The sequence below is a fragment of the Anopheles moucheti genome, chromosome 3, assembly GCF_943734755.1.
Source record: "Anopheles moucheti chromosome 3, idAnoMoucSN_F20_07, whole genome shotgun sequence".
NCBI classification, from domain to species: domain Eukaryota; kingdom Metazoa; phylum Arthropoda; class Insecta; order Diptera; family Culicidae; genus Anopheles; species Anopheles moucheti.
Window position 1 is genome coordinate 40,091,061 of NC_069141.1, and position 22,214 is coordinate 40,113,274.

General features: G+C 41.6%; 2 protein-coding genes across 4 annotated transcripts in view; both read left to right on the plus strand.

The window, feature by feature from the left end:
* The first annotated feature begins 2,562 nt into the window (after nucleotides 1–2,562).
* On the plus strand, nucleotides 2,563–6,862 carry LOC128300457 (cytokine-like nuclear factor N-PAC). 3 transcript variants are annotated; one of them, XM_053036519.1, is made up of 9 exons: nucleotides 2,563–3,346; nucleotides 3,640–3,765; nucleotides 3,838–3,964; nucleotides 4,253–4,501; nucleotides 4,698–5,195; nucleotides 5,275–5,415; nucleotides 5,496–5,709; nucleotides 5,776–5,865; nucleotides 5,953–6,862. In XM_053036519.1, the coding sequence occupies exons 1-9, from the start codon at nucleotides 3,306–3,308 to the stop codon at nucleotides 6,150–6,152; spliced, it is 1,686 nt and encodes a 561-aa protein (XP_052892479.1). In that variant the 5' UTR covers nucleotides 2,563–3,305; the 3' UTR covers nucleotides 6,153–6,862. The 3 variants fall into 3 exon arrangements, with proteins under 3 accessions (XP_052892479.1, XP_052892478.1, XP_052892480.1); XM_053036518.1 differs by having other exon boundaries at nucleotides 2,564–3,346; nucleotides 4,244–4,501; XM_053036520.1 differs by having other exon boundaries at nucleotides 2,564–3,346; nucleotides 4,244–4,459.
* Nucleotides 6,863–9,437: 2,575 nt separating this feature from the next.
* The window catches only part of LOC128305669 (uncharacterized), a 75,667-nt gene continuing 62,890 nt past the window's right edge, over nucleotides 9,438–22,214 (plus strand). Inside the window, exon 1 of the mRNA XM_053043238.1 lies at nucleotides 9,438–9,483. The gene's annotated coding sequence lies outside the window, so the exon portion shown is untranslated. The remainder of the gene's footprint in view (nucleotides 9,484–22,214) is intronic.

Sequence of the window (22,214 nt, forward strand, 5' to 3'; positions counted from 1 at the left end):
AATCCGAGTTTTTGCGTCAGTATGTTACTGTGGATGAGTCTTGGCTTCTCCACTTCACTCCAAAGTCCGATAGACAGTCATTCGAGTGGACTGGACGCGATGAACTTGCTCCAAAGCGGGGGAAAACGCAACAATCAGCTGGCAAAGTTATGGCGTCAATTTTTTTGGGATTTGCGAGGAATAATCTTAATAATCTATCTTGAAAAAGGAAAAACCATTAACAGCGACTATTACATCAAATTTTTGGAGCGATTGAAGGACGAAATCGCCAAAAAACGACCGCATTTGAAGAAAAAAAAGTTTTGTTTCGTCAAGAAAACGCACCGTGCCACAAACCAGTGAAAACAATGGCAAAAATTCATGAATTAGGCTACGAATTGCTTCGCCACCCACCGTATTTCATAGATCTGGCTTTCAGTGACTAATTCCTATTCTTAGATCCCAAAAAGATGTCCTCTGAGAAGAAATTTTCGTCGGATAAAGAGGTGTTCGCCGAAACTGAGGCCTTTTTTGAGGCAAAGGACAAATACTACTACAAAAAGGGTATCGAAAAATTTAAAGACCGCTATAATTGGTGTATTGCCCTTGAAGGGACGTATGTTGAATACAAAAAAATAATTTGGCCAAAAAAAAGTGTTTTACTGTCATAGGCCAAACAATTATCAGCCCACCTGTTATGTTGCACGATAAAGGATTAATCACATTTTTTCGTAAAGGAAGGTTCAATGAGCGTGCTAAGTTCGTTCCGATCTTTCCAGAAAATAATAGTTCCGTTCCGTTCAGAAAAATTGGTACTTTCCCATCACTATTTGTTGCCCATTTTCACTCTCACGCCCTGCATTTGAATGCGATATCGCAATTTGCTGAATCTTTCGAATTTTATTTTACTTCTTCTTCAGCTTGTACTACCACTTGATCCTTTGCGTTATTTTTCTGCCTCTATTTTCAAAATGATCGGGCACTGCTAGTAGCGCTTGAATTCCACCGGAAATGAACCAAAAACTAAATGCCATGCTGTGAAGAAAACTAGCAGTGTATGAAAGTATACTATTCCTATCTATCTACTATGTTTTCTCTTTAGTTATTCCCCAAAATTTGGTCTAAATGCCTTTGGGTGTTACTTGTTCATTATTTAGTTAATAGTAGCAACAAATACAGTATTAGTTGCCCTCGTTCCGAAGGAGGTTTCGGGTTTTTTTAATATTTACTTTAAAACCGCTTCACTAGGACTAGCATAGGAAACGATGAGAAAAAGATGTTAGTGCTAATATTAATTATGTAATACATTTAAGTAAACACGGCATGCGTCTGATACAAACGAATAATAGAGTATGTTGATCTTAATTATGGTTAATTACTTTAAGCTTATGATTGTAAAAAGGTCGAAACGAATTCATGATAAAGTTGGGCAATTCCAAATACAAATTTCAGTCACATTAATCGCAGTAATGCTTCAAATAGTTGATCATTATTTTCAACCATTTGATTTGTTTGAAGAACAAAAGGCTTCTAAACACCTTCATATTAGAAACTATTCTTCACTGCATCAACGATCGATCCCAACGTTGTGAGCTCTCCCTACGTAGCGGTGCGTCAATAACTAGAAGTACTTCTGTTGTCTGGCTCTGGTTCAGCCAACTGTAGCATTTAACCAGAAACACGAGTATGATGCCAGTAGAAAAAGTTAAATTCTGACGTGCAAGAAGGTTTAGACACGTAAACTGACCCGTTAGCCTAAACTAGTTTAAGATCACTGTTCTAGTGGATCACACTGCACCAGATCTCCAGAAGAGACCGAGATTTCAAATATATCTCTGGTTACTTCAAACTTACATAATGGTGACCCACGCTCAACGGAAAAGTATGCCCTAGAATGGAGATACACATGCTATCTGAGAGCTTCCCTAATAGCGAGAATACGCTCAGCAAATGGAGCCCACAAAGTATATACTAGGCAAGATAAGAGTTTAAGGCTATCAACAGGTTGGGCTTAATAAATGTTTCAATATTTGGAATCCAAAAATATACAGCATGGTATAATCGCTCAACTCCGTAACGGCTCATTCAAACCCGTTTCGAAAGGTAAACGTCTGATTTCAAACGTCACCCCACACGGACCATGATGCACAATGGTTAGTGATGAAGAATTTGATGGTCATGTCATTACATTATTTGGAGCGTAAACTTTTGTTTTTACGCATTTAATTAATGATATTCAGTTTATATTTAGAGCAAGCATTGTTTTACGTTAAATTTTTCGATTTTATTTCAAATTTACAAAGCGACTTCAATAAACAAAAGTCGACATTGGGCATCCAGAGAAATAGGTTTGGTTTAGTATTTTATTTTTAATTGTACAATACACCACATAAACAAGTCACTGCGCTGAATTTCTGCTTTTACAGGTAGTGCTAATTACTATTCTTTGCCAAGAAATTTTATTACACTGATTCCGTTTTGTCAACTGCTGTCAAGTCCTGTGTCAAGTCTTCGGAAGCATCAAAATCATAACAACCGCCATTTTTTATTATCACCAATTGCACCAGTGAGCACGACTTTTTTGTGAAAAACTTGACCAAAGAAAAGTTTGTACAAGCGATTGCGGTGAGGAACTCCCCAGTCTGGAAACGCCCTAGACGTGTGCCGTCTGTACGAAAGTGTACAGTTTGTACAGTTTGTAAAGTATACAGTGCAGTTCCGTGATACATTCCGCCAAAGAGAACTTTTTTTACGGTGGCAATCATCTTCTAGCGCTTGCCGTAAGTTTGCCTCTGCTGGTGTGCGTGCGTAGGGCTGACGCGAGAGCGAGAAGAAAGAGATAGAGATTGAGCGCGCGTACGAAAGGGAAGCGCAAACACACGACCACCATAGTGACGAAAGTGACGCGCGGTCGCTTCACAAAAACACTCGAAGCAGTTTTCATCCGATACCCGCAGGGCACGCCGGAAAAGCCATTGGGCTAGCGTTTCTCATTACGTTGTTGCTTTTGACGACGTGTGCATAATTGTCACATTAAGCGTGGTCACCCCCGAGCAGCCACCACCATCATCGTCGTCGGCTTGGCGTCGGCTTATCGGACGGCTTAATTGATTGAGTGTGTGCGTGTGGAAGTGCGTACGCCAGAGCATATACGTAGCGGAAGAGGGTGGTGCGGTTCGTGCAGCGAGACGAAGCCAACCCGAAAAACGCGGACCCCGGAGGTGCAATCCTTCAAGTGCAGGCACGGCAGCAGAGCAGAGTCATAGCAAACAGCAAGCGCGCAGTGGTGCGGTTTCCAAGCAGCGACTAGCATTAAACAAACAATAATGTCCGACAGCACGGGTTATGCTGTTAACGATCTCGTTTGGTAAGTGATCTGCCGTACGGCACCAATTTTCAATGCCAGTGGAACAAAATTCTGTTATGATTCTGCCCTGTGCATTCGTGGGCTCTATGATGGAGTGTTCGAATAGCATCATAAAACCGTATGTGTGAATAATGATTCGCGGAACCTACATTTGCATCAATGTCGCAACGAAAGAAGCGGGAGAATAGGCAACATAACCTCAAACCGAGAACTGTTGTTTTTCTTCTGCATCCATGTGACGATTGTTAGTAATATGTTCGTATGTTTCTCTTCCCGTGCTTTGTTATGTGCAGGGCAAAGATGAAGGGATTTTCGCCCTGGCCCGGCCGTATCTCGGTTCCGCCAGCAGAACTGCGGAAAATTGCGGTCAAAAAGAACAACCCAGTAAAGTGTATTTTCTTCTTCGGCTCCAACAACTAGTGAGTATCCAATAACAAAACGAAAGATTCGGACTAGTGCTATCTAACAACGGAAATACGCTTTATTTACAGTGCCTGGATCGAGGAAACGCAAATCAAGCCGTATCTGGAGTTTAAGGATACACTGATAAACTCCTGCAAAACTGCCCATTTCAAAGAGGCTTTGAAACAGATAGAAGAATTCCGCGTAAATCCGGAGGTAAATATTTGTACTGTCCCCCTTTTCTTTTTCTTCTTTATCGGCACAACAACCTCAATAGGTCTAGGTCTGCCATTTCTGGCTTTTTGTGTCCTTATTTACCCAAAATAGTCAGGATAATCAAACGTCCTGCGTACGAGGGATTGGTCCGGATGGAATTTTGGTCCGTTCGTGTGAAGACCCGTGTCGCTACCATCATGCCACCGGGCCGCCCCTTGCTTGTCCCTAAAAGACAACATTGCAATGAGCGCAACATAATGTCACTCTACTTCACAACAGAAATTTCAGCCACTGTTCGTTGGGGAAAACGAAGCCGCTAATCGCCCGGATCCGGACGAAGAATTTAATAGACTGCGGGAAGGCGTTACCAGCGGTACGGAGGAAAGTGGGGCAGAGGATGGAGCCTCCGTTAACAACACGTCGACACCCGCCGTCCTGGAATCGGTGGACGATGCCACCACGACGCCGCTGATAAAGAAATCAGCCAAGAAGAAAGTACGTGCCTCGTTGCCACTCAAATTGAACGTGGATAAGATGGTTTGTGACTGATTATTACATTTCATTACTTTTGTTTTGGCACCATCCCTGTTTTAAATTTTGCATCCCACCAGTATAAATCTTGGGTTTCCGTATATCCCGTAGCCTACCTTTTTTTGGTGCATCGCAATTGCAAACATTACTAATATGCATGTCGACTAATCTGTCTTGATTTTCTTTTCCCTGCATCGGATAGGCATCTATCACGAAGGTGCGTTCAGTTGGCAACAAAGCAAAGGCCACGCTAGAAGATGGTGTGACAGGCGCACCGTCACCGAAACGCAAGAAGAAACTTTTGAACGATTCCGGCGAATTGGCTTCCCTGGATATCGATAGCTACGCTAGTCCGGTAAGACGCAATGCGCCGGTAACGCATCTGCTGAACCGTCCGGTTACTGTCACCCGACCAGCGACGCCTGAGATCGACATGTCAAGCGTTTCGAATGCGGTACAATCGCGCAATATCAAAGCATCTCAGCTGAAATTCGGTTTCCTCGGGCTTGGCGTTATGGGCTGTGGGATCGTGAAAAATCTGATCAAATCGGGCCACTCGGTTGTGGTTTGGAACCGGAGCGCCAACAAATGTCGCAAATTTCAGGAGGTCGGTGCGGAAGTTGCGGAAACTCCGTCAGATGTGGTAGAAATGACCGATGTCACCTATTCGTGCGTGTCTGATCCGCAGGTTGCAAAGGATGTAAGTAACGCACCGTACGAGCGGTGATAAAAAATATGCTTTTAATCTATTGTTCCATGATGTTGTTGCACCATTCCAGATGGTGTTCGGTAACTGTGGCGTAATGTCGGCAAATCTGGCCGGCAAAGGTTACGTTGAGATGACTGGTGTCGATCCAGAAACTTCTAATGACATCAATGAAGCAATCATCTCCAAAGGCGGTCGCTATTTGGAAGCACAAGTAAGCAACATATCTGTATTTTATCTTGCCACAAGGGAGAAGAGAGATTTTGTAACGGTCAAACTCTTTTTTATCCTCAGATACAAGGGTCGAAGAACCAAGCGGAAGAGGGAACGCTTATCATTCTTGCGAGCGGAGATCGATTGCTGTTTGAGGAATGTCAAAGCTGTTTCGAAGCAATTTCCCGCAATTCTTTCTACCTGGGTGACGTTGGCAATGCTACAAAGATGAATCTGATTCTGCAGATGATTTCCGGAATTACGCTTGCCGGAGTGGCTGAAGCGATGGCACTAGGTAAGTAAATTGTACGACAAGTCTAAAAGAATTGTAAATTTGAAACTGACCAATTTGTTATTGTAGCGGATCGAGCTGGGCTCCAGCAGAAGGACGTTCTGGAGGTGCTAGAATTAACTAGCATGTCCTCAGAAATGATGCTGCAGAAAGGAAATGGTAAGTATATATTGTATAGTTCGCTTTGTCCTGTTCCTTTTAAATGATGGTATTTAACATTCTATATTGCCTCTATCGTAAAAATAGCGATTATCAAGGGTGAATTCCCAACCCATCAGGCGTTGAAGCACATGCAGAAAGACCTCAAGCTTGCGTTAAGCCTAGCAGACGGACTGGAGCAATCGTTGCCCATTACAGCGGCCTCGAACGAGGTGTACAAACACGCCAAACGTCTTGGCTATGGTTCACACGATGCCAGCGCCGTCTACGTACGGGCACGGTTTTAACAGCGACCGGGAGGACGACCGTCGTAGCTGTGCTGAATTCTATGCAGCAGCAGAAAAGAACCCCTTCCCCCTAACCTTTATGTAGGACGGATGATGGTATAGTAGTGACACGTGCAGTGTGAAGTTGACGACAACTTAGATATGTGAAACGTACGATGCACGGTACGACAGAACGACGTATCTGTAGAAGTATGTGCAATTGTGTCTTGTTGTTAATCTATCGTAGCCCCGAGGATTATCCACCGTTGGTTTATTGATTCGATTCGAGCGGGAATATTATATTTTTATGTGTCTTATACGAAATGCTTTAGTTGCATTTTTGTTTATAAGACCAGCATTTTCTCTTGACATATAGCGACAAGTACTAGCGTGTTGTTATTATAGATCTATTTTTTTTTTCATTGCAAGGAACATTTTAAGCAAATTCAGGATGCATTAAATCTTTTAAAAATATGCCGGTTCTATTGCAAGGAGAGGTAGTTGAGCACCAGATGCTCAAACCTGCGGAATAACTAGTGAAGGCCCAGGAAACTGTATTCACCAGTCGTACCGTAGGATTATCTCGCAGAAAAGAAGTATTTGTGTGTTTATATTTCGAACGTTTGTAACGAGTTTGTTAGCAATCTGGCAGCTAGCAAACAATATTCTCCACAATGTGCATTTATAAATGAAATTGATTTAATCGCTCAGCAATAAATAATTGAAATGGGCATTTTCATCCTACATCAATATCAATACGAAGGGGGCTCCTAGACTACAAGCAAACACGATGCACGTTCGAAGCTGCAATAGGGAATCCTGTTGAAGGTATATATATATAATTTTAATTTGGAAACTGTTTTTCCTCTTTTAGTTTTCTTTACATGTTCAACATATTTTCTCCTAGATTTAGCGAAAGCAAAAGGATAATTTTACTGTTTATAGAAACCCGCATAATTTCTACAAAGCAGTAGAAAAAATCGTTAGTGTGTGTGTTTATAGCTCGCTAGCGATAGCAAAATGCTATAGGTGGCAGATAGTATCCCAAATTTTTATAACATTTAGTAAGATTTCATTACCACGCACGTGTGTGAAGCTGAAAAATAGTATCTTGTTGCTGCACATGCATAGTTGTTTTATTTCTTTTCTTACGGTTCTAAATTCGATTCGATTCAGATTCATTCAGTCATCTATTTCGCATCCCCCGAGGATAAGCTGTAGCGCGACATCCAAACGGAAGCATATTTGAAAGTAGTCGAAACTTAAAACATTGTTCTTGAAGATGATATCCGCTCGTATTCTGTGCATTTTGGAACGTCGGAGGTATTGGAGAAAATAAAATTCTTAACTAGCATAATGAAGCTATATTCATTTCAAGGTAACGGGTGATTTTTAACCATCTAGGCCGCAATCATAAGTTTATTAGAAAAATCTAGAACAATGAGCTAATGTTTGAGTTTCGCATACTTTCAAAGAACCTACGTGAGTGAATGTCATGTGTAATAGAAGATATCGTGTAAGTACAACATTTCATCGCTATTCTACGGACTGAATTTTAGCGAATGAAGGATGGAGGGAGTAAAAACAAATTCGATAGCAGAAAGTATACAAGCCAGTGTCAGATCAATATTGATGGAGTGACAAAGTAAAAACCCATAACATAGTAAAACTGGCGACGAAACCCAAGGGCTGGTGGATTTGGTAAAGCGAAGAGGTAGAAATATTTTTTGACAAAGAAAATAAAAACAACACCTCTTTCTACACCACTTGCTAGTGTACGGTCAACTTGAAACGAAAGAGCTTTGTAAGATAAATCTCTTTTAGGAAAGAATCGCAAGTGCAAACGTCGACAAAAACGCATAAACCCAATCGGTGAGCCGTATGGGCGCATTACTTTCGATTAACCAGATTAGAGGAGAAATAAGGACATGGATCATACGTACCGACGCTCGGTGAGAGAGTACATCTAATTACGTAGCTCGTAACACCATTTTTCGTTGTGCGCTCTCGATGGAAGTGAAGGTAAACAAACTACGCGTGACACAATGATGAATGCAACTAATAACAAATGAGAGAATAAATAAATGTTAATTAACGTATCGGTACATAAAACGGCAACAGGGTGAGAATGTTCACCGATTTTACTTAATAGCGAGAGTTACCTTTTTAACCATTTGAACCTTACGGTTATACAGTTAGCAGTGAATGGTTATTTTCGATGAGGATCTATTTCGTGTCTTTGGAAACTAGCATTCCCTTCGTTAAACACATCGTCTTCTTGCTTAACAACTCTTATACACAGAGGTTGGTTGGCGTAAAGGAAGAGTTAATAATTCATATCACACGCTTCAAAGTAAAATCTGTTTTTTGGGTAACCGAAAGCCGCAATTGAGAGACCACGCGTCGTTTACCATGAACTGCAGCATTTCCCTATAACCTATTTCCAAAGATGTGTTAGAATTAAGAAATGCGTAGGCTTTCAACACCTTATTCCATGCCGCTGAGATATGCACTTACGCAAGTCTCCGAGACCTGGTCATTTAGAGGAAGACGCTCAGAAGAGTTTATGGCGTCGAATGTTTAGCAGAACAATGGTGGTGCTTCTACAATGACGAGCTCTATGAGTTGTACGAGGAACTAGGAATAGATCTTTTATAACTCCATGCTTCTGAAAGGCATTATTAAAATACAGTCTAGTTCGGATATTTTGAATTTTGTTATTTGTTTAACCAGAAATAGAGTTGCCGGTAGACTTCCTAGCACGATTTTACTTCTCGTTTCGTGGATTGTCAGCAACCGTCAAATTTCGCGCCTCTTTGCGTGAAATATTTCATTACGACAGCAAAACACAGCTTCGTTAAAAAGTTGACATGCATTTTTGACATTTTATCCCACAATTATTTAAAATCTTCGTTCAAATATATTTAAACACAGAGTGAATTATAAAGTAATTGAAACAAACTGATGACTTCATAACGCACCTGAATCGCTTCTCTGTAAAATGATTGTAATTTACAGCGTTTTACATTGCTTTATCAGTGGTTCAATAAAAAATGTTGAACCTATAATCTTCTTCATACTTTTCCAGATACAGCTTGAACTTTATTTAATGAATATAAAGCACAAAACAATCATAATTATAGGATTTTAGTTGCACAGCTGTACGATTTGACGAAAAATCATAAAACTGTATGTAAATTTACTCCGAGGAGTGTCAAATGATGATGTATGGCGATGTCCGAATGCATCGACCATAGTGCGCTAAGCACTGAAGAGCAGGAATGACAACAACAATAAGAAAATAAAATGGCGATCTTTGCGTGTTGTACATTTTTCATTGCGGCCGTTTAAGGTGATTTTTTGACTGAAAGTGTTTCGGTACCGTGTATTGCGGGTGCGCGGGGTTCGTCGGAAGTGGCCAGCCTCCGAAAAATCCATCGGTCATGCGGATGTGCCGTTGGTCTTGAGCGCAAAAAGGACTTTTATTTCTACGGTGGCCACGGGTGATTCCGTTGTTAGCGCGAGTGAGTGAACGAATGTAATTTGTAATGCGTGGAGATGGTTGGTGTTCTGTCTTCTGGAGGAAGGGCTAGGATGATGGTGATAGGGGAAGAACACGCAGATCCTAGTCGCGTAAGGGTCGAAATAACTGTTCCAATAATGTACCAAACGGCTCGCTGGCAGATGAGATATTGGGCAAAGGAAGTAACCGAAAAATGTTGCCCTCAATAATCAATTCCGTTGTTCATTGCAGTGCAGACGGAAATCCCCATACGTTTCGGTTGTAACTGACTGATCTACCTTGCCTGTTACTTCGTGCACCCTTTCGTCATTCGTCTCTGCGATCCGCTGGTGCCAGAGTAGCAAATAGCCTGGCTCGGTCCCACTGCTCTGTAGCGTTCATAATCATTACTATCACCAGTAGACGGTCGGTCGGGTGCCCTTTTTTCGCGAATGGTGTATTTTTGAAATCGCTCGTTCTTTCTCGAAGATACGACCGAACGCAGACAGTATCGTTCAGGAGGCAATAAGGTGAAATATTGGAGGTAAAGGGAAATGAAATTATCAACCACCCGATGAACGAGTATTGCGTACTGCATGTGTACGTGCTGTTACGATACATTGTATGTGATGTATGCGCGCGTGTGTGTGTGTAAGTGTATGTGAGTCATGTGCGTGTGCTCCTGTGCATTGGGAGCAGAACACACCAACAAGTATATTGTCCTGTCTTTTTAATACCATATTTTTCTCCTTCCTAACTGCAATCCATTCGAGTAGCAAAAACCCCTATTCCATTGTTACATTGTTGCATTGCACATGCAAACACACGCACACACACTCACGAAAATACATAGTGACAATCGGCATCCTACTGTCGTTTGCGCCGGTATCCTTTTGCACAGAGTGTGCGAACGAGCAAGAGGATGAGATGAAAAATCACTCGCAGAAAAAGTTTCAGAAATCCCATAAAAGTCCTTGTGCGGTTGACATTTGAGAGAAGCGAAGGCTACATACACACGCGCACACACATCCACTGTTATGTGTACGCGTGTGTGTGCGCTCGAATGGTTGCGTGTTTTTATGATGTGTGCATTGCTATTCGTCCGTAGCATGCCATGCATGCGTGTGCCGATTTTTGAAGAAGTTTGCTCTAGACTGTTGCTGCTACTTCGGTTGCTAGCGAAGTTTTCATAGCATTTTGATAAAAAGGAAGCATATTTACTGCTTTACAATTGCTGAAGTTTGCATAATTTTCAAACGCGGTAGTGATGCCCGACGGTGAATATTTCGCGTATGTCGGGATTTTTCTTTTACACATGTGTTTTATGTTGGTTCCCGACCGTTTGGTGTACGTGAAACGTGCCGACGTGTGACATACAAGCTTTCTTTCCATAAACGGTGTACGGTGAAAGCTGTAAAGACACTGTACGTGAGCGAAAAGCAACGATGTATAAAACAACAAAAATGAGTGCAAGGAAAATCGGAGGGAAAAAAGCAACGTAACACAAAGACCGTTTCAGCTCGGTAGCCGTTTTTCCGCTGAACTATTCGTCAGCCATCGGGTAAAGATGAAGGGTTAAACACAACGGCACAACGGGAAGCCCTTGCTTGAAGGTAGTACGTCGGCAAATGCAAACTCATTGAGAAGAGAGGCGAAGAAAAAAAGTCTGTCGTAGGCATTGAACGCGGAACGCACATTGGTTAGGGGTTTGCCAGAAAGGAAGTGGCCAGAAAACCCCACGAACCCCGGTGTGAGTGAGTACGGGCGAGTTTATTCCCAGTGAGAAGTGAATTCTCTTTCCGTCGCCTTTCCTAATGAGATGGGGTTTTTTAGGGGTGAAGTAGAATGAGGATGACTTTGAGTCGACAAGAGGGTGAGAAAGGCAAACAAGTAAAAAAACGCACCACTCACTACGAGATATAGAGCCAATTATAGAGAGGAGGCCTCAAGACTGTGTGTGATTATGTGCGAGACACGAATCGCTCGAGTAAAACCATCGTGCCGGTGTGCGTGTGCTTTCGGCCGCACGTTGGTTCGATTGGAGTTCGCCCTTTCTTTCCCCCCCGTTCACATGATCTTCTTCTTCGGACAGACCTTTTCGGTGATTGTGACAACACACCGTGTGAAGAAGTGGTCTCGGGTGGCTCCACAACACAACACGGCAACAGTAACCAGCAGCTGTAAGTCGCACCAACCATCGAACATTGAATGAGAGCAGTCCACTCTAAAAAAAAAAGCAGTAATCGCAATGGAATAGTGAAATTTCTAAACTCCAAAACCCAATTGGGTTCGGCTGTCACATTTCACAATGATGTTACTGTTTCTAACACAAACAAGAAGGAGTGTGTGCGTGTAGTCTCATTCGTGTTTTTGTATCGATGTCACGAAAACGGATTGTGACGCATCTGACAAAGGACACCCATATCGCAAACTTTGTGCACGTGCACAAAGGTATCATCGTTTAACGATCGTCCCTCCAAACCGGAACCCGCTTCACAATCAACATCGATCACTACTCAACTGTATCAAGCTTGACCGGAAAGGATATTCCCACCTTCAAAATATGGGAATCCGTAACACAAATCTCAAGACATGACACACCGGAGGAAGAAAAATTTAAGGGAGGAAGCTTATCCGCTACTAATTTATCACACATACTTGCAACCCAAATGAACCTGCGAATTGAAGAACAGATTTACCTAATAAGAGTGTCGGTGAGTTGTTCGATACATTTTCTAAACAAAGGATTACTGTAACTGGTTATACCCAAGCTAGTACATGCTAATCTTTTAAACATTTAAACAACTTTCTAAAAAAAACATTTGATGTAATGGGAACTGCTGTTTAGATTAACTGAACAATAGTTTATTGTGAATGATATTTTGGTGATTTTTTTTCAAGAAATTACTTGAATTCCGTTGTTTTACGTAACAGCAGATCAGATTCGAGTAGATTCAAGTAAGTTAATCATAAAAAAAAAAACATTGTATCAATTCATCTCTGAATTGTTCGACAGATACCGTTAAGATAAGATTTAAGTTTTCTATCTTAAGGCGTGACAGTCCTCCTAGTCTTGGCATTTTTGAAGTTTAATTAGAATGTGCTTAGGTAGATCTGGCGCGACCCAGTGGTGTATTGATAGTGGCGCCGGTCTTTACACGACAGGACACGACCCCGATCCAAAATCCCATCCCGGACCAATCCTTCGTCTGGAAAGCTAGACGACTATTCGGCTACGGGTAAATAAAGTCAAAGAAAGCCAGAAATGGCAGGCCTAGACCTCTTGAGGTTGTTGTACCGATAAAAAACAAACTCTGTATTAATACGATATACTCGAATAATAAGATCGCGATTCAAATGCGCGTTCATATTCAAAAGAGCATAAACCTTTTTCTGTGGAAAAGTTCATTGGAATCTTTAGTGCGGCGGGTCTTTATTCCTAGATTGTATTTGTGCACTCAACTGTTGCTAACCCTACGAACTTTGACATTTCTGTATCGCATCGGCGTTGGTGAGTGGGTAAAGGTTAGCTAGAACCATTTTACTTTTCGTCGAAGGATTAACATTGCCTATATTTGATTAACTGAAGAAGGATCAAATGGAGTTGGAAATTTTTACCAATAATTTCCAAATGTAATTAAAAATCCCATTACATATTTATTTCGATCCTATCCTTATAGATGATATGTATGTTGAGTCAAAACACCTTTATTACATGACAAATTGATTTGTTATTCATTTGTCACGGAAAAAGAAGAACGACGCCGTGATTAAGATTTAAATGTCTAATATTATGAAAGCAGACATGTTTTAATGAACAAAAGAATTGGATTAAAAAAAAAGTACATTCCAAAAAATTTGTATTTGCATTAGTTTAAAATAATTTGTTTTTTAGTGGAAACTTACAGATAAGGTTTCTTTCAAATATATTGAATCTTAAATAGCTTAGTCCTACCTAATTAAATTTTGCCTTTATGAGACAATTTAGCTCCATTTGTTCCTTTGCGAAGTGCATTAAATATATTTGACTTTGGATAGCCTTCGAAATCAACTTGAAATTGCCTTGGATTTGGTGGTGTTTTAGGTAAACTTTTCATAATATTGTAACTACCTGTTACTACCACTACCGTTTCGTTTCTTGTGCGTCGTTTAAATTTACAGCACCAAACCTTTCCTACGCTCTGCATGCATTACGTGCAATCAGGGTCTGGCGATGGTCGAGATGTGCCTCCGTTTGCCGTCCGTGCGTAATATCTGCACCCCGAATGCACTCGCGTGGAATGCAGCCAAACACCGCTTGAGGAAGGTTTTTATTTTGCTCGTTTCTCTCTCGGTTGTGAAATCAATTTGTACTAAATCAAGCGTATCGCAACGTTTCGCTCTGGCGTACATTTATGTTTATTTTGCATCGACTGATATATCGTGCGTGTTGGTGCAAGGGTGCTTGTGTGCCCGTGTGTATACGTGCATCTGTTTTCGATTATGGTTGTTACGTTGTTTTGTTTTGAAGAAAATATGGAAAATAGTCGGATGTTATGGGGAAATTCTATCAGAAGTGGCTGTAATAATAGGATCTTTCTGTGGTTTTTTGTATTATTTGGTTTGGTTTCTATGATCTATGTGTGAGCCCCAATGAGTGAGTTGCTGCCTATTCACTCACTGCTACCGACCGATTCATTTCCACGACGATTGTTATGATGTAAGGAGTCACAGCTCCGGAATTTCCGACGTAATCGTCAGACGTCGTTTTACATTTGGGATGGGATGGGTCAAACGCAGTGAAAAATAATTAAATGAGTGCTTCCTAAACATTCTGTTGAAACTGTGGAAAAACAAAACACAAGAAGGACAGTAACAAGGCCAACTTTAAACGCAAAAATGGCTATCGGAAATTCAGTACGATCGTAAATGACCAACGAAGAACAAAACGAGTTCACACAGCTTTTGCACCGATGTGGTTTGTTCGTGTGTAGTGGTGATGGCTAAGGATGTTGTTTCCCTCCCCCCCTTGCGTACCCATGGTATACGCGTGTTGTGTGTGTGTGTGTTTGTTTTGTTGTTGGCAAAGGTTGTTTTTCTTCGACGTTCAACAAAAGCGCCGTGCAAATTCTGTGTCTCGTTCGACCCCCAAAGTAATGCGCAATCAAAGTCGTAATCCGCGTGTCATGCGATGCATAGAGCCCCGCACACATAACACGACAATTATCTACCGTTTGCGTACGTATACGCAGCGCTGACTGCGTAGACGTGTGTGTGTGCGTGTGTGAGTGCGCGTGTGTGTTTTGTGTGACCAAAACGATGATCGTTTCTCTAAATGTGATAACTCGCGTAATCGTAATCAGCCAGTGAGCAGCGTGATTAAACATACCGGACGTTTGTAGATGTGAGAAGCATATTGTGACCGAACGCGTGAACGTTTCGTGAATTGTGCGGTGTGCGATAGTGTGCGAGTGTGCGAGTGTGCGGTTCGTAGGTAGTAGTAGTAGTAGTAGTAGTGCCAGTGTAGTAAAAGCCTTCTGTGTGACGCAAACACACGTTATGGCACACGGGTGCAAAAAAAAACAACAACAACAGCGCAAAACACTCACACGAAGGAAGTGTAAAGTTGGATTGTTGGGGGGGGGGGGGGGGGGCTGCTTTGCGCAAAACTTCCCGTCGAAGGTTGAAATGGGTGCAACCCCTTAAACGTTATGCGCTATTGATTGGTGAATGTACGCACACAAATCCAACAGAAATTCAATCATTGTGAGAAGCAACAAAAGCTCACGCGCAGCACGAAAACAGCTGCTGCTTACACACACCGTACAACGATGACAGCGGAAGGAAGAAATACACGAACAAAAAATAGCTCGCAAGAGTGTGTATGTGAGCAGTGAGCATAAACCGATTCATTCAACGCCAAGGTGAGTAAATTTATTCGCTAGTTCAAGGGTTGCTGGGCGCTTTTGCAAGCGTTAGGGACGATGAGAAACCATAGGCTGTCACGGTGAGTGATGATCATCAGCATGCACTTGAAAGCATTAGCGATTTGTTGGCGATCGGTGTTTGTTGCAGTAGGCGAATTGCTCACGCGTTTACGTGTGTGTACGTGCTTTATTGTAACGAACGAACGAGTGTTTCTTGTTTTTTTTTGCTACAGTTGATGTTGTACTTACATCGATTGAAAGCTTTGACTGTGTGAGGGGTTGTTTGATAAATGTCATAATTAAAATGTCCTTTTTTGCGATTGTTTGTACTCGATACACGGAGGCTACGGGTTTCTAGTAGCACTATGTAATTGCATTTATATTTTGAGAAAACAATAACAGCCATTGCTGCACTGGGGACACTGTGCAAAAACAAAATTAAACCATGCTATCGAGGTAAAGCAATAAATAACAGTTATAATGTGTCGTAAACAATCAATTACAACTGTTGATTGGCAGCATATTTATAGCAACGTAAAGAACAAACAAACAAACAAATAATGTGCGGTCATGGTCACAAACTTGTAATAATGTTCGATGGTGTTGAATGAATCTTTGAATGGAATGAATCACTCTGGATTCTCTGAAGTTTCACGATTTTCTCAATGTTTCAGAAATCCTCAAAGGTTCATCGATCTCCTTAAATTCGTGAATCCTCAAGGATTTATGAACCTTAAAGGTCAATCTTTGACGGTTCACGAATCTCCAAGGAATCGTGTTTTTACTTAGTTTTTATATTTATGGAACTTCTGAAACAAGAAAATTTTTGTACAGACGAAATAGGTCAAGTACTGATAGGATTAATGATGAATCTATGAGGATTAATAAATCTTCCAAGAATTCAAACTTTGACAATTTGACATACATGAATGTTTTACCGTTTACGTATGGTATTAGTGTTCCAATTCAACGCAGCCATGACGAGCTCCCAATAAGAAACTGCTAAGGTATTCTGACTTGGTGCATTGATGCATCGTGTGCATCTTTCTCACTTTAAGAAACATAAAAAGTATTGAAATTGACTTTAAATGAAAATTGGTCGTCTTAGAGCAACTTTCCATATTAGGGCGGTTGCAGCTTTGGGAGCCTTGTAACTGTATCAGTTACATCATTCGCGCGGTTTGATAGTTTGGTAAATCGTGTATATTCGATAGGTGGGGTTGGGAATTCTCGGTCGGGGATTATACCAGCAGAGCAATCAATCGATAACGCCCGTTAATCAATCAATCCCATCCAATTGCTTGCCAGTAATGCCGTTCCGAGAAGCTGACACGCACGGTGTGTGCTGGCGTGTGCTGTGTCCACTCTGCTGCGGTGTCGACGAGCAACATGCGAGCTGCGATAAGTGGTGTTTTCGTTAAACAAATCGTTCTGCGCGCTGTGTTCGGAGAGTCGTCAGCCCCTCACATTTAAGACGTTAGCAACAGGGTTTGCCTGCAATCGGAAAGCGATATTGGAACAGGAAAAGAGATACGAATTTAAGGGCATGCATAGTGTTCGTTTATCTTTACCTTACCTTTGCCGTAGGTGCGTATTTGTAACAAAAGTACCCCATCGCCCAAAAACGCATCCTGTCCCAAACAAAACCTTCTACTGCTTTTTCCCCCCCTACTTCTTCTTCGCTGTATGCGCTCTTTGCGTGTGCCTTTTTTTGGTGTTGTGCTGCACTCTATCCATTTTGTTTGTGTGCGTTTCGGTTGAACGCGAAGTGTGCCACTTTTTGCAGGTGGCTTGGGTGATTTTTTTTTCTGCTGTCGTTGTTAAGCCAACTTGGGCCGATTGTGTGCTGTGCTGCGTGTGTTGGTGCGATACGCGACCATACCGTGGTGGGTGGTTGGGTGGCTATGGTTTTTTTTTGCTCGCGTAGAGCAGTGCTAAATACTCATTGCCACCGTCAGCAACGGCTATAGCGAAGCACCTTCAGTTTGTACGTTTTTTTTTCCCCACCCCGTTGTTGTTGTTGTCTTCCAAGCTTGCATGATGGCCCTGAGACAGATGACTTCGAGTTTGGAGAATTGGAATTAAAGATCGTGCGGGGCGCGCACGGGGGTAAACTGCGTCGCGTCTCGTGATGAATTGCTACAACGAGCGGTGTTGATGATGGTGGTGCACTCGAATCGGTAGGTGGCCCTCACCGACTCACAGGGCGGTGTTTCACCATGTTGTGCTGTAGTAGAATACAATGTTTCCTCATGTTCTCGTGTGGCTAAAGTGTAGCTCTGTGTATGTTTCCCTCCCTTTGGCGGAGATTGCAATGGGTGAAGCAGTATTTAATTCCACTCCGGCATTTAATGCTAATCGGTTGGTAATGGAAAGTTTGTTTCAGCGATCAAACTGGATGGTGGTGGGTTCGATGTATTTAGTATATAGGTATAATATCGACGAGATCAGTATATTCCAGGCTGGTGGTTGGTAGATATGTTTACTATCATCAATTCCATCCGGTTTTTTTTCCGATGCTCTGTTCCGATGCATTGATGAGTCAGTAAAATGGTGAGGACAAAAATCGAATGAATCATTCTCTCGTGAATGGTTGTTACTGACCAACAACTGTTCGGTCCTGGGTAATTCAAACCACAGATAGTCATCCATCATGTCCGGCAGGCCAACATGGACATCGGTGGCAAAGCCAAAAAAAAAAGAAGAGAAAAATTAGAGGGGAACTACCCGTGTATGTGTAAGTTGAGATAGGTTTTGAGGTTAAGCTTTGCTCGAGTGACCATGTTTGGGGACAACTCGTAGCTACGAAGATGTTGCATTATTAGATGTAAGCGAACAAGATGTGTTACTATCATTGTGATGCATTTGGTTAATACTAGCTAATCGGTCCGGTTACAGGGCTATGCAACAGAATTCCGTAGTGTACGTAAAATTAAAGATGTTTAAAAAGGCGTTTTCTTCCCAATTGGTGGAAGTTGCTAATTTTATGGACATGAACATGAACTGGTGAAACATGGACTGCAATCGCAAACCCGAAATATCCAGTGAAGTATAATGATCCATATGATGATGGAAGTCAATTCTCTGACGAATGTTGCCTATGGTTTAATCGAGATTTTCTTTCAAAAGATGTTTTCCTGAAGTTTATAGCAATATTACGTATTTTGCCTATTTGCAGTTGATGACATCTTGACCGTTGGGACTTGATGACAGACTCCTGGTTGCCTGGCTTGATAAATTTATTTTAGAGAAGTAAACAACAGAGATGAATCAACTGCTCCTGAAACACCCTCGCATTTCTTTTAATAAAAAACATGAAAAATTGCAGCGAATCAAGCAGTTAAACAGCTTTTTAAATACCTTCATAAGCTGCTATAAAACATGGTATCCTTTTCCTTATCCTTCGTGGATTCAATGATCATTTCTGGTTTTCCTTGATTTGTATTAATCAGGATGTTGAGTCCAGTCTTATTGGCACTTGGATGGTGGCTTGTTGGTAGCGACGCCGGTCTTCACAGGAACGGATCGGGACCAAAATCCCCCGTTCTTCGGTCTGAATATTCAGCTACGGATAAACAAAGACGCAGAAAGCCAGAAATGTCAGTCCCATACTTCTTAAAGTTGTGCCGATAGAAGAAGAAGTAAGTGCTGCGTACGGGTCGAATAGGATTTTGCATCAGTTTTGTCATTTAAGAAACCTTTCACACTGTATCACCGAACACGATTAAAATCTTTTCGAAAATCTTGTAAAGGATCCGATTGAAAACTGCTAGAAAACGCGCGATTACCCAAGGACAACAATTAAAAACATTCTCAAATTGCGCGTCTGTGGACGTCGATACGTGTAAAAACCATTTGGTAAAACCATAGTATACATGGAAATATAAATTGTTGGCGAGAGGATCTTAGAAGGCGTTGCAAGAAAGGAGTTAAAAGAAGAGATATGAAATCAAAAATGTTCCACACAAAAAATGATCCATGGATGTGGGAAATAATGTTACCATGGAAACGTTATTCGTCGCCTCCAACTAAAATTTGTACAGCGACGATATGTACGATAAATTCTCTAGTTAATTCATCATCTTAAAATATAGTGTAAACTTGTAAGATAAACAGAGTTTAAGTTGAAGACCTGAAGGCAAAATCCTCAGCCTCTCCTCAGTCTAGACTCACAGGACCCGATCACATCTGCGTAGGATTTAATTTTCCTGCGTGGTAAATATGCGTCGCGATGAAGTTAGACGTAAAGGATGTAATGATTGTGAATCGCATCATTCATCAGAAGATGTGTAATGATCGTAACATTGTAGCAAATAAATTGTAATCCCATCCGCCTAAAAGAAAACCGCATAATGTTGCGTGATATGGAATGCGTTAAAAATATGTCGTGACGACTTGTAGACCGCGAAGCGAGCATAGAAGCACAGCGGAATTTCTTTACACGTTCCAATCTCCATGCCGTTAAGGGCGGGCGGGCGGTCTGTACTATGCGTCTATTAATAGCATTGCAATGCTATCGGGGGTTTCTCCCACGCAAACCCAGAATTGGCTTTGTTTTGTCCGCCGGTTACAGATATGCTCAAAAATAGTCCAAAAGTAAGCCTGCCCACCCAACATCTTCCATGAAGGCGCTTTCGCTTTTTGTTTTGCGGAGAAAAAGGAGTCTATTTTTGCCACAGATTGTACGTGTGCTTCCGCAAAGTAAAACTTCTGCTGTAATCACTTGGAAAATGAGGCTTCTTAAACTTCTCGCTGCGGAGTTAGCCGTTCAGCCGTGCTTGAGGAAGAAGTGATTTCCATTCCTCCACACAGTTTAAACAGTTGCTTGCGCAGATGTTTTCAAAACAAGAACCATTTTCGGTAAAGTGTTGCGGAGACCTTCCTGCGCAATTGTTGTACTTCGTTGTGGCATGTGCGTTACGATACTAATCAATAAAGCTATATTGCTATATTTCAGCCAAATGAGGTTGTGGTTCGAAATTGCTACAAAATATTTTAAGGAAAATATTGTTTAGCTTATATTGCGGAAAGCAAAACAGCAGCCTCACACACATACAACTATTTATATATTTATACGGAAATCAGTAACAAAGCTGGCAAAGGTGGACGCCAAATCAAAACTACGGGGTCGAGCGGAACGAGCTCGTAATATCACGGACGCGCGGGTTTGGTGGAACTGTGAAAACGGTCGCTTTGGGCACGTTTATTTTTGTGCCAGCGCCATGTGCACCAGCGCGGGCGGGCGGGCGAGGTGGTGGGAATGCGACCGGGGACGGAGCGATGTTTTCCTCCCAATGTTTATGATAAAACAAGAGCTAGATAGCCACCGCAGACAGGCAAGACTGAGAGGGGGCAAAAACGTTTCGGTATTCGGTTGACGCGTGCGTTATGCCCGGTTTCGGGAAAATATGTTGTGCCGTCGCTTTCTTTTCTGCTCATTGTTTCCTCGCTTTGGCGGCTGTCTGTTTCTCCTCTGCTGCGCTGTTCTGTTCTTTTCAACGTTTGCCACCACCGCGTCACCACCCACCATCCACCTTTCCCCGTGGGGCGAACCTTGGCCGGTGGTGCACCCTTACTTTCTTTGTTATGATTTTGTTTTGGAAGGGCACTTCGTCCTCACGCTCACGCTCACTCTCACTTTCTCATGTTGCGTCCAGTGAATGCCGTCTCGTTTCTCTCGGCCACTCGCGTTCGTGTTCTCCCATTTTGCAATGCTCGCGCTTGAAACGCGTGTGAAGGTTGGTTTCCAATTTGTTGTCGCCGTGTTTTTACCTTTTAAAAGTAATTGATTTTTAGTTTTTTGAGTTTTTCAAGTAGCTAACTATAATTCTTAGATTAGCGTATGTAACCATTTTCTAAAATACTTAAATATATTTTAATCCTTAATATGTTTGAAATGTCGATAATTACTTGGATATTGTTAGTAAACGTTGTTCTTTAAAATCGAGTTGAATCGTAAAAATGAAAATAAATTAAATGCCAACGTACATGTAACAGTAAAATGTATAAATTAACTGGAAGTTTTGCTGTTAAGGGTTTGGAAAAGGGCATTAAACTGTTCGCAATAATGCGTCCGGACATCCATCCAGGTAGTGGACTCGTTGGTTAATCATTTGGTAATATACTGCGCAAGACTAAATTCAGGGTAGTATGCTCCATCTTCTCCCACAAATTTCTCGACCGGTCCTCTTAGCAGCAATCTTCAGACTAGCTTTCTCGCCCGCAGTTGTCGGAGCAATGTGTCACAATGTTTTATTTTCGCTATGAACACAATTTCTGTTCGGCCGATTATAGCTCTCGACAGTTGTTTTGCATTTTCTTGCTACGGTTAAGCGTTTTTATGTGAGATGATGGATACATTTTTTTGTTTTTTATTTGTTTTTTTACCTTATCTGTACAAAATAAATTTGCAAACAGTAATCACTGTGCTTATGCTTTTAGTAAAGTGGTTAGATTTTTCTTTTTTTTGTATCGCAAAAAGCTTAACAGGTTTTCAAAGAAATGCAAATTAATGTGATCCAACATCAAAAACTAGTCGTGTGGTTAATATTTTTTTAAAAATAGTTTTCCACTGTAGTTTTTATTGAAGAGTTATTCGAATTATGAATCCACTCTCACTCATTGCTACATACATTTCTCTGATGAAGAACACTGTGTCATTTATAAGAAATTGAA